General features: G+C 42.2%; 1 protein-coding gene across 11 annotated transcripts in view; it reads right to left on the reverse strand.

Annotated features, from left to right (window-relative positions):
* SLC35A3 (solute carrier family 35 member A3) overlaps positions 1–10,468 on the reverse strand; it is a 66,970-nt gene extending 56,502 nt beyond the window's left edge. For 5 of the 11 annotated variants that reach the window (XM_077952501.1, XM_028831197.2, XM_028831198.2 and 2 more), the window contains exon 1: positions 9,816–10,468. In XM_077952501.1, the coding sequence (XP_077808627.1) occupies positions 9,816–10,016 (201 nt within the window). In that variant the 5' untranslated portion in view covers positions 10,017–10,468. Of the gene's footprint in view, positions 1–5,332; positions 5,432–9,815 lie in introns of all 11 variants that reach the window. The other 6 variants (XM_077952507.1, XM_077952534.1, XM_077952522.1 and 3 more) reach the window with 3 other exon arrangements.
* Positions 10,469–11,236: the final 768 nt, after the last annotated feature.

Below are 11,236 nucleotides of genomic sequence, written 5' to 3' on the forward strand. Positions count from 1 at the left end.
AGGAGAATGGCATGAACCTGGGAGGCGGAGCTTGCAGTGAGCTGAGATCCGGCCACTGCACTCCAGCCTGGGTGACAGAGCGAGACTCCGTCTCAAAAAAAAATAAAAATAAAAAAAATAAAACAGTACTAAAATTCATATACAGGCTGGGTGTAGTGGCTCATGTCTGTAATCCCAGCACTTTGGGAGGCTGAGGTGAGCAGATCACTTGAGGCCAGGAGTTCGAGCCAAGCCTGGTCAACATGGCAAAAACCCATCTCTACTAAAAATACAAAAATTAGCCAGGCATGGTGGCACACACCTGTAATCCCAGCTACTCAGGAGGCTGAGGCCACAAGAATTTCTTGAACCCGGGAGGCAGAGGTTGCAGTGAGCCAAAATCCCACTGCTACACTCCAGCCTGGGCAACACAGCAAGACTCTGTCTCAAAAATAAATAAATAAATAAATAAATAATAAAATAAAATTCATATACATTTTAGACTACCTAGTATCTTAGATATTCTATAAGTCAATTTTCCTTCTATTATAAAAACAAGGGCTAAATTCCTAAGTTATGATTTTTAGAGTAAGCTCTATTTACATTTTACTCTACATTTTACACTATACTCCCTTAGTAACAATATCAGTCTACTAGAGGTTAATGACATAAGAGAGTATATATGAAAACACACAAGTTACAAAGTGCTATGCAAATATGTCACATTATACACTGGTCAGAGACAAGTATTAGGGTAAAAAACAAACATTTAAGGTTTTTCCAAGTAAATCAACAGAAAAAAGTAAATACATACAGAAATGCTGAGCTCAGTTGAAATTTTTTGTCCATTATCTTCCATGATGCCGAAACTTTAAAACTATAACCTAGCTGGGCGCGGTGGCTCACGCCTGTAATCCCAACACTTTGGGAGGCCGAGGCGGGCGGATCACAAGGTCAGGAGATCGAGACCACGGTGAAACCCCGTCTCTACTAAAAATACAAAAAATTAGCCGGGCGCGGTGGCGGGCGCCTGTAGTCCCAGCTACTCAGGAGGCTGAGGCAGGAGAATGGCGTGAACCCGGGAGGCGGAGCTTGCAGTGAGCCGAGATCGCGCCACTGCACTCCAGCCTGGGCGACAGAGTGAGACTCCATCTCATAAAAGAAAAAAAAGGCCGGGCGCAGTGGCTCAAGCCTGTAATCCCAGCACTTTGGGAGGCCAAGACGGGCGAATCACGAGGTCAGGAGATCGAGACCATCCTGGCTAACCCGGTGAAAACCCGTCTCTACTAAAAAATACAAAAAACTAGCCGGGCGAGATGGCGGGCGCCTGTAGTCCCAGCTACTCCGGAGGCTGAGACCGGAGAATGGAGTGAACCCGGTAGGCGGAGCTTGCAGTGAGCTGAGATCCAGCCACTGCACTCCAGCCTGGGGGACAGAGCGAGACTCTGTCTCAAAAAAACAAACAAACAAACAACAACAACAAAAAAACTATAACCTATTATTACAAGCTAAATAATGACAAAATTCATCACAGTTGACTTTTGACACTGGTATTTGTACATATTCTTTTCTAACTATCTCAGAAGTAGATACAGTACTCAAGAAGAAATCTATACTTGTACTTGAAATCCATAATAATCTTGTGGAAGATTCAAAAACATTTTTTATATAAGTGAAAGAAATGAGTAGAAAGTAATTTACACTACAGATATAATAAACTCAATTTTTATGAAAGAAACAATAGCCTCCCCTAAATTAGTTCCCTCTTAAGTGCTTAAAAAAAGCAAAATCTTGCTCAATAATATTTAACCAACTCTTTATAACTTACAGGCTCCTATCACATTCTAAGTTAAACAACTTTTCATTTTTTCTCCTTTTCTTTCTTCCTCAAGGTGTCAGGTAACTGTTTACTAAGAAAATATCACCTGTACATAAGTTACAGTAGTATCCATTTTAACTTGTTCTTTCATAGGCTGCAAAATTTCCATTCCTAGATTCAAATAAAACCAAGAGTATTCAGATATTTCTTTACCTATGCAAATATAAAACCTATTTGCATTCTAATATTCAGATAAAAATCGTTCAGCACTATTGTACTCTTTACAGAAATGCATTGATTTGGAAAACAAAACTACTTAATATCTCTAAGATCTCCTTTCAATGTGTGCTGCCATGCAAAAATGGACTTACTCCTTCCCACCCTCCCATTTCCCCACAATCGCATGCAATTCTGCTCTACCTCATTCTGTTATGGTCACTTCCCACCACTTACAAGAGTTAAAGATATTCTACAAAGAACAGAGACTTGTGTAAAAGCCAGGTAGGGTCTACAGGCACTAATCATTAGTAAAGATTCAAAACTAAGAAGATTGGGGATAGAAGTTAAAAAAATACAGTTATCACACAATTCTCCAGATGGAAATCAGCCATCAAATATTTAATTAATATGTATATATATAAACACTTCAATAAAGCTGGAATATATATATTCTGAGATGGAGTCTTGCTCTGTTGCCCAGGCTGGAGTGCAATGGTGTGATCTCAGCTCATTGCAACCTCTGCCTCCTGGGTTCAAGCAATTCTCCTGCCTCAGTCTCCCGACTAGCTGGGATTACAGACTTTCACCACCATGCCTGGCTGATTTTTGTATTTCTAGTAGAGATGGGATTTCACCATGTTGGCCAGGGTGCTCTTGAACTCCTGACCTCAGGTGATTAACCCACCTCGGCCCCTCAAAGTGCTGGGATTACAGATGTGAGCCACTGCACCCGGTATGGAAAAATATTTTTAAAAAGAAGAGGATGCTGGGCACCATGACTCACACCTGTAATCCCAGCACTTTGGGAAGCCAAGGCGGGCAGATCACGAGATGGAGGAGATTGAGACCATTCTGGCTAACACGGTGAAACCCCATCTCTACTAAAAATACAAAAAATTAGCCAGGCGCGGTGGTGGGCGCCTGTAGTCCCAGCTACTCGGGAGGTTGAGGCAGGAGAATGGCGTGAACCCGGGAGGTGGAGCTTGCAGTGAGCCGAGATCGCGCCACTGCACTCCAGCCTGGGCGACAGAGCGAGACTCCGTCTCAAAAAAAAAAAAAAAGAAATAAAGAAATAAAAGAAAAGGAGAATACAGATACACAAGAGAAGAATGCAATATGAAGATGAAGCAGAGAGAGATTTGATGATGCTGTCCTTGAATATTAGAGTGATGCAGGCACAAGCAAAGGAATACTGGCAGCTGCCAGAAGCTGGAAGAGGAAAGGAATGGATGCTCTCCCAGAGCAACCAGATGGAGTGAGGCCTTGCTGACAATCAGATTTCAACTCAGTTATATTAAATTTGGATTAAATTTTTAAAAATTTAACGTGAAGATAATTTAACTGAAACAACATAGAATAAGCAATTTTTATGGATTTGTGGTCTGACGAACTGTTAAACATTCTTTTTTTTCCCAACTTTTATTTTAGATTGAAGGTAAGAGGTAGGTATGAATGTTTGTTACATGGGTAAATTGTGTGTCATGGGGGTTTGGTGTATAGATAATTTTGTCACCCAGGTAATCAGCATAATGCCCAATAGGTAGTTTTTCAATCCTTACCCCCCTCCAACCCTGCACCCTTAAATAGACCTCAATGTCTACTGTGTCCCCTTCTTTGTGTCCATATGTACTCAATGTTTAGCTCCTACTTATAACTGAGAACACGCAGTATTTGGTTTTCTGTTCCTGCATTAATTTGTTTAGAATAATGGCCTTCAGCTCCATCCATGTTGCTGCAAAGGCCATGTTCTCATTGTTTTATAGCTGCATAGTATTCCAGGGTGTATATGTACCATATTTTTATGTCCAGTTCACCACTGTTGGGCATCTAGATTGATTCTATGTCTGCTATTGTGAATAGTGCTGTGATAAACTTACAGTGCATGTGCCTTTACAGTAGAACGACTTGTCTTCCTTTGTTGTCAAAGCTTTTCAAACTTCAAAAAATTCTAGCTGCTGATTATGTTTAAATAATTAATGTTAGATTACCACTTTCCCTTGAGAACAAGATTCCAATATTCGAATCCAAATGCTGTATAGTTTTGTTTTTTTAAACAACACCTTTCCTAAACATGAAATTGCAACCAGTTCCTGGTAAACCTACAGTCTTAGAAGTTTACACATACTATAAGCTTAAGCTACAGAGAATATAAATATATATTAATTATGTTTGTTCTACATTTACTGTTCAAGTCTCATGTAACTCTGCCTAACTGAAGAGGGCAAGCTTCAGACGCTCTCAACTCTAATCTAGGCTCCATATAGCAGATATCTTAATAAGACGTAGGTCTGATCACATCTCTTCCGTTTCTGGTTTTTTTTGGGTTTTTTTGAGACCAAGTCTGACTCTGTCACCCAGGCTGGAGTGCAGTGCTGTGATCACGGCTCACTGCAGCCTCAACCTACCGGGCTCAGGCAATCCTTCTGCCTCAGTCTCCCAAGTAGCTGGACCTACAAGCGCATGCTACCACATGATTTTTTTATTTTTTGTAGAGCTAGGGTCTTGCTTCATTGCCCATGCTGGTCTCAAACTCCTGCCCTCAAGTGATCCTCTCACCTAGGCCTCCCAAAGTGCTGGGATTACAGGCATGAGTCACTGTCCCTTGCCCTGTTTGTAAAGTTTAACTGACTTCTTACAAAAGAGGATAGAGTCCAAACTCCTTCACATAAAAGAGCCCTCATAATCTGGTCCCAACCTACATTTCCTGCAATAAACAATTGCATGTCTCAATCTTGTTCTTTCATGCATTCACTGAACAAATATTCCTCTTTTTAAACACCTCTTCTCCCTTCTGTATTTGTAGAACCTCTACATATCTTACAGTACTCAAAATATAAGTTTCAGTGAAGTTTCATATGTCTTCCAAGCAGACTGAATCCTTCCCTCTACTATACTCTCATGCCATTTTGCGTAAACCTTTTATAATAGCACTCATAAATTTTATCAGACCAATTTATTGACAAATGATATACATTTCCTTCTTCTATTCACTGTATTTCCTGCTTCTCCATACCAGCACCTGTCATATATTAAGCATTTACTCTATGTTGAATTTATAAAACAATAAATAAACTCCACAATATTTGTTGTGGGAGAATGATCTCTTCATAACTCTGTGTAATAACATAAAAGACAAATGCAGGAGCTGGACATGGTGGCTCAGGTCTGCAATTCCAACACTTTGGGAGGCTGAGGTGGGCGGATCAGTTGAGCCCAGAAGTCTGAGACCAGCCTGGGCAACATGGTGAAAGCTGTCTCTACAAAAAATACAAAAATTAGCCAGGTATGGTGGCACATGCCAGTAGTTCCACCTACTCGGGAGGCTAAAGTGGGAGATCACTTGAGCCAGGGCGGTAGAAGTTGCAGTGAGCTGAGATCGCGCCTCTGTACTCCAGCCAAGGTGACAGTGAGACCCTGTCTCAAAAAAAAAGAAAGAAAGAAAAATGCAGGTCAAAACTGGTTTGCATTAAATGTTTTCTAATAACTGTAATAACTGTATTTCATGAGAGAAGTAAAAACAGTAAAAGAATCTTGAATACCTACAGTATATCAGGCATTGTACTAGGTGATTTACAGGTATTATCTCATTTAGATCTCATTTAATCTGTAAAAGAAGGTATTCATTTTACAGATTAAGAAACACAGGTTCTGATATATTAAGTGTATAGCTTGTCTTGCATAACTTGTCAGAGCTCAGACATGAACCACGATTTATTTCAGTCAAAACCCATAGTCTTTGCAGTAAAGCCTATGTTTAAGCATGTCTATGGACTGATCACACCGGTAATCTCAGCACTTTCAGAGGCCATAGTGGGAGGATCGCTTGAGGCCAGGAGTTCAAGACCAGCCAAGCCAACATAGTAAGACTTCATCTCTACAAAAAATTATTTAAAAAACAAAAAAGCACATCCAAGTATTAGAGGGTCAGTCACCATAGTATATAAAAGTATGCCTTTGGTCTCAGACTGAGTTCACATTCTGTCTCTACAACTTAATAAGTACAGCAAATTATTTAATCTCTCTGTCCCTCCTTTCCCTTATCTATAAAATGGTGATAAATAATAGTATGTATTTTGTGGGTGGTTATGATTAAGGAATATAAATAAAATAAAGTGATTATTATACTACAATGCCTTATTCATTGAATACCTTTATAAAACCTATTCATGATAGAAAATACTATTAGAAATGCTGTTTGAAATTGGTTTTATAGCATATATGAATTTAGAAAAAAACTTCTTATATAACTTTTACAGAAAAAACTAGGCTCTGGGTAGATATAAAGTCCTATGTAGATACTTTGTGGAATGAGCTTGTTTCTTAGCATTTTATCTGACATGACCTCAAAGTTTCAGCTTCAATTTTTTTTTTTTTTTCGATGCAGTCTCGCTCTGTTGCCCAGACTGGAGTGCAATGGTGCGATCTCGGCTCACTGCAACCTCTGCCTCCCGGGTTCAAGCCATTCTCCTGCCTCAGCCTCCCGAGTAGCTGGGACTACAGGCGTCCACCACCATGCCTGGCTAATTTTTTGTATTTTTAGTAGAGACAGGGTTTCACCATGCTGGTCAGGCTGGTCTCAAATTCCTGACCTTGTGATCTGCCTGCCTCGGCCTCCCAAAGTGCTGGGATTATAGGCATGAGCCACCGTGCCCGGCCCAGTTTCAGCTTCATCTTAATTCTAATTTCTACTATGCTTTGTGACCTAGCATACCTTTTCAATCAAACTTCTTATCTCTAAGTACAGTAACATATCTTAAACTGGCTCTTTGGTTTCATTTTAGATGGTATCTCCAACATGGATGATAAACTAGAAAGAGTTCTGGTCAGGCAATCTGGATAGAGAAGCTAAGCAACATTGTACCTTCTAAAGTCATTTTCACACTTATATATTAGACACTCAGATTTATATAACAAGATACATTAAAGAAACAATGATTAAAAATATATAACCACTACACTCCATTAATAGAGATAATTAAGTTGAACATACTTAAGAATACATTGCTTTTGTGAGGATTAAAATCTAATGTTAAGCTACCAATTCATATTCACCTGAATCTTATTTAATAATAAATTTATACTCATGAATGACATTATTAACTGTCAGTCTGATGATGTTCAAGCTATTTCAGTTACCCAGACAGGTCTATAACTTACTCTAAATGTCTGGCACTTACAGACACACACACACACACACACACACACACACACAAATCCACAGTTGATTAACATCAAAAAGAAACTTCACTCTCTATACTTCTCAGGAAAGGAAAAGCTCAAAAGTTATACTTCATGGCTACTGAACAAGTTTAGGCTTTCAAATGAGATTCTTTCCATTGATTCTATAACTTATCCAATTACTCGTTCAACATGTTGAATTTCTACTGAGTAAAAGGCACATGTTTCAGGACACAAATTATATCAATTTCAAATACAATTGAGGCAGCCTAAGGAGTGTATGTAAGACCTAGGGCAAACTATTTGGTCTGTCTGAACTTTAATATTCTTATCTATAAAATAGTGGTGATAATAACTATGGTACCCCAACAATTTATTACCAGGATCAAATGAGGTACTAAAACATAGAACAGAAAAGCATTTTCACATATTAAATCCACAGTAAGTTTCTATAACAACTCAAGAGCTCATCTTGTCTCCAGGAGCACAATAAGAGACTGTTTCACTACATGATTAATGTAACAAATATTTAAGAGTCTAACACATTATGATGTGTTCAAGTACTAAAGTGCTTTAAAAATGTAGTAAGTACAGGCTGGGTGCAGTGGTTCATGCCTGTAATTTTGGCACTTTAGGAGGTGAGGTGGGTGGATCACTTGAGGCCAGGAGTTTGAAACCAGCCTGGCCAACATGGCAAAACCCCGTCTCTACTAAAAATACAAAAATTAGCCAGGCATGGTGATGCACACCTGTACTGTAGTCCCAGCTACTTGAGAGGCTGAGGCAGAAGACTCTCTTAAACCTGGGAGGCAGAGGTGGCAGTGAGGTGAGAGGGTCATGTCACTGCACTCCAGCCTGAGTGACAGAGCAAGACTCCATCTCAAAAAAAAAAAAAAAGTAGTAAGCACAAATGCTTTCCTTAGGAAGCTTACATTATAGTAGGGATAATAGAACTCTCAAATAACCACAGTACAATGCAAATTTAACAAGTATTATAAGATTTATAAAGCCCAGCACACATGAAGAAAAAAAATGGGCTGGGCGTGGTGGCTCACGCCTGTAATCCCAACACTTTGGGAGGTCAAGGCAAGTGGATCACCTGAGGTCAGGAGTTCAAGACCAGCCTAGCCAACATGGTGAAACCCCGTCTCAACTAAAAATACAAAATAATTAGCTGGGCATGGTGGTGGGCACTTGTAATCCCAGCTACTTCGGGAGGCTGAGGCAGGAGAATTGCCCTAACCCTGGAAGCGGAGGTTGCAGGGAGCCAAGATCACACCATTGCACTCCAGCCTGGGCAACAAGAGCAAAACTCTGTCTCAAAAGAAGAGAAAAAGAAAAAGAAAAAAAGAATGAACTGGATTTGGCAGATTTCAGAAAGCTGCATAAGAAAGAGGTGGCATTTAAGGAATTGAAGAATAAGTAGAATTTCTACAAAGACAGCAAGGAAGGCCTTCCTTGTTTCTTCTTTGTAGGAAGAAAGGATAAAAGCAAAGACCAAGGCAGATAGGCATATAGCATGTTCAGAAACTGGACGTCTAATTAACTACTACAGTTTGGCTAAAAAATATGATATGTGGAAAAAAGTAATATTTGTTTAACAGAATAAAAGGAAAAAAGAATTAAAGGATCATAGCCGGGCGCGGTGGCTCAAGCCTGTAATCCCAGCACTTTGGGAGGCCGAGACGGGCGGATCATGAGGTCAGGAGATCGAGACCATCCTGGCTAATACGGTGAAACCCCGTCTCTACTAAAAAATACAAAAAACTAGCCGGGCGAAGTGGCGGGTGCCTGTAGTCCCAGCTACTTGGGAGGCTGAGGCAGGAGAATGGCGTGAACCCGAGAAGAGGAGCTTGCAGTGAGCTGAGATCCGGCCACTGCACTCCAGCCTGGGTGACAGAGCAAGACTCCGTCTCAAAAAAAAAAAAATAAATAAATAAATAAATAAATAAAGGATCATATTGATTTTACTGGAGCCATAGTCAGACTGAAATTTTGAAGGAAAAATTTGAAGCCTCCCTAAATAATATAAAGTGTATTAAATGCCTCCCTAAATAATTTACATTTTATTCTGAAGCCGATTGAGAATCACTGCGTATTTCTGAGGAAGGAATAACCAAAAAAAGAAAGGCATAAGATCTTTGGCTTTAAAAGTAATTTGGAGGCAAGTAACTGGAAAGGCGCCAGGCTGAGGACAAGTCCAGTTTGGAAGTTACTGCTCTAGCGCAAGTAAGAAGAGGAAAGCCGAGCATATTTAGCAGAGAGGTAGTGGGAATGAAAAAGGGGAGAACTAAATTTGAGATGCTGAAGAGATAGAATCAACAGTTGGGAGGAAAGTTAGCATCAGAAATTTTACGTTTACAAGTCATTCCCTTGAAACACCCTGAGTTTACCAGTGAAAGTGAATAAGAACACCAAGTAAGAAACTGCACCAAATTTCACCTTTAACTACTAAAGCCGAAAGATGACTTCAAAAACAAAAAGACTTAATTTTCAAATACTGCATTTAAGAGAACATAATAAAAGATCGTCTTTTACGATAAAGCAATGCACCCACACACCTGTTCTGATGAGAATTTCACCCCGCCTCAAACAGTCCTTGTGTTCTTACTAGCCTTACCAAGGGCAGCCTTTCCATTTCTTTAAGTTCCTGCGGCTTCTTGAGCTCCAGGTGCTGGTCGGGTGCATCTGTGTCTACCACAGGGCTCAACACCGAGTGAGAGCTCATGGGATGTTCACTGAAGGGATGTGACCGCAGCCGGGCCCAGCCGTCACTAGCTCCGCACGCCCCAGGCGCTGAGGCACACACTGCCGTCTTCATTCGCTTGACACACCCCTCTCCTCGGGCCTTTTTTCCTCCTCCACCCAGCACATTCCGCACGTCGTCCGTCGGAGTTACAACGTGTCACCTCATCTGCTCCCAACCCTATTTAGCTAGCACTGTATTTCAGGTCTTCGATACCGTCCCCTTCACCCCTGCAGACTTCACATCAGCCCCCTCGCATGCCTCCTCTTCCTCCTCCTCCTCCTCCAGGAGCTTCCCGGGCCACCCCGCAGCCGCTGGCCTCCTGGCTCCTGCCCCTCCCCAGGTGCGCTCAGGACTCACCTCCCGCGCACCTCGACCGGCTGAGCCCACCACCGCGGGCCGCGGTTCAGCTCCGCCGGGCGCCCCAGGCTGCCGAGTCCGCTGGGTCCAACGCGACCGCTGACCCGCAGCGCCGCCGTCTCCCGTCGCCGTAGCCACCGCCAGCTCGGTGCAGCCCAGGCGTTTCCGGGTTCCCGCGGTCCCGTCCCCCAAATGCTCCGGCTTCCGCCTCGGCTCTGGCAAATGCCGTTCCCGGCTCGGCTCTGGCAGCCCCAGCTCGGCACTTGGCAGCTCCGTCCCTAAGGCGACGCACCTGGGCTGCTCTGCTGGCAGCCCCTGGTTCCTGCTTCACCGTCGCGTGGAGGCCTGGGGCACTGCTTTCTGCTACACCTCTCTTAGGAGCGCGAGACAGATAGAGTGACACTCGTCGAGGGCCTCTGCGGGACTGTCTGTTTGCAGAAGGTGCCAAGGTGTCCACTGCGAAAGAAAGGGCAAAGTCCTTTGGGGCAAAGAACCCTGAGAGGAACGGGGAAATGGATTTTGAAAGCAAACGAACCCGCTCCTAAAAGTGACTGTCACTGACCTGAAAACAAACCAGATTAGCTATGGCAAAGGCTGCCAATCAACCAGTGGTCTGCAAGAAGGCTTGTTCTTCCACTTCTCCCACCCTGACTGAGATCTTGAGACTGAGGGAAACCCAGAGCTATACCACCAATGGGCCTGGTGTCATCAATCAGGAGAGGAAAAAGAAAGCTGGGCCCAGAGGATTACAGAGTTATAAGGGACCTACCCCTTCCTGGCTACATGGATTACAGCATTACCTTTTAAAAGTCTTCCAATGGCTGTGTTGGAAACCCTCTAACCACTGCAGCCCATTCAGGTGATGAACAGGCTGAAATCAGTACTTCAGGTTCAGCTGGGTTATCAAATAAGCGAACAGGATTATCTCTTTTTGT

Source organism: Macaca mulatta, chromosome 1 (genome assembly GCF_049350105.2).
Source record: "Macaca mulatta isolate MMU2019108-1 chromosome 1, T2T-MMU8v2.0, whole genome shotgun sequence".
Classification (NCBI taxonomy): domain Eukaryota; kingdom Metazoa; phylum Chordata; class Mammalia; order Primates; family Cercopithecidae; genus Macaca; species Macaca mulatta.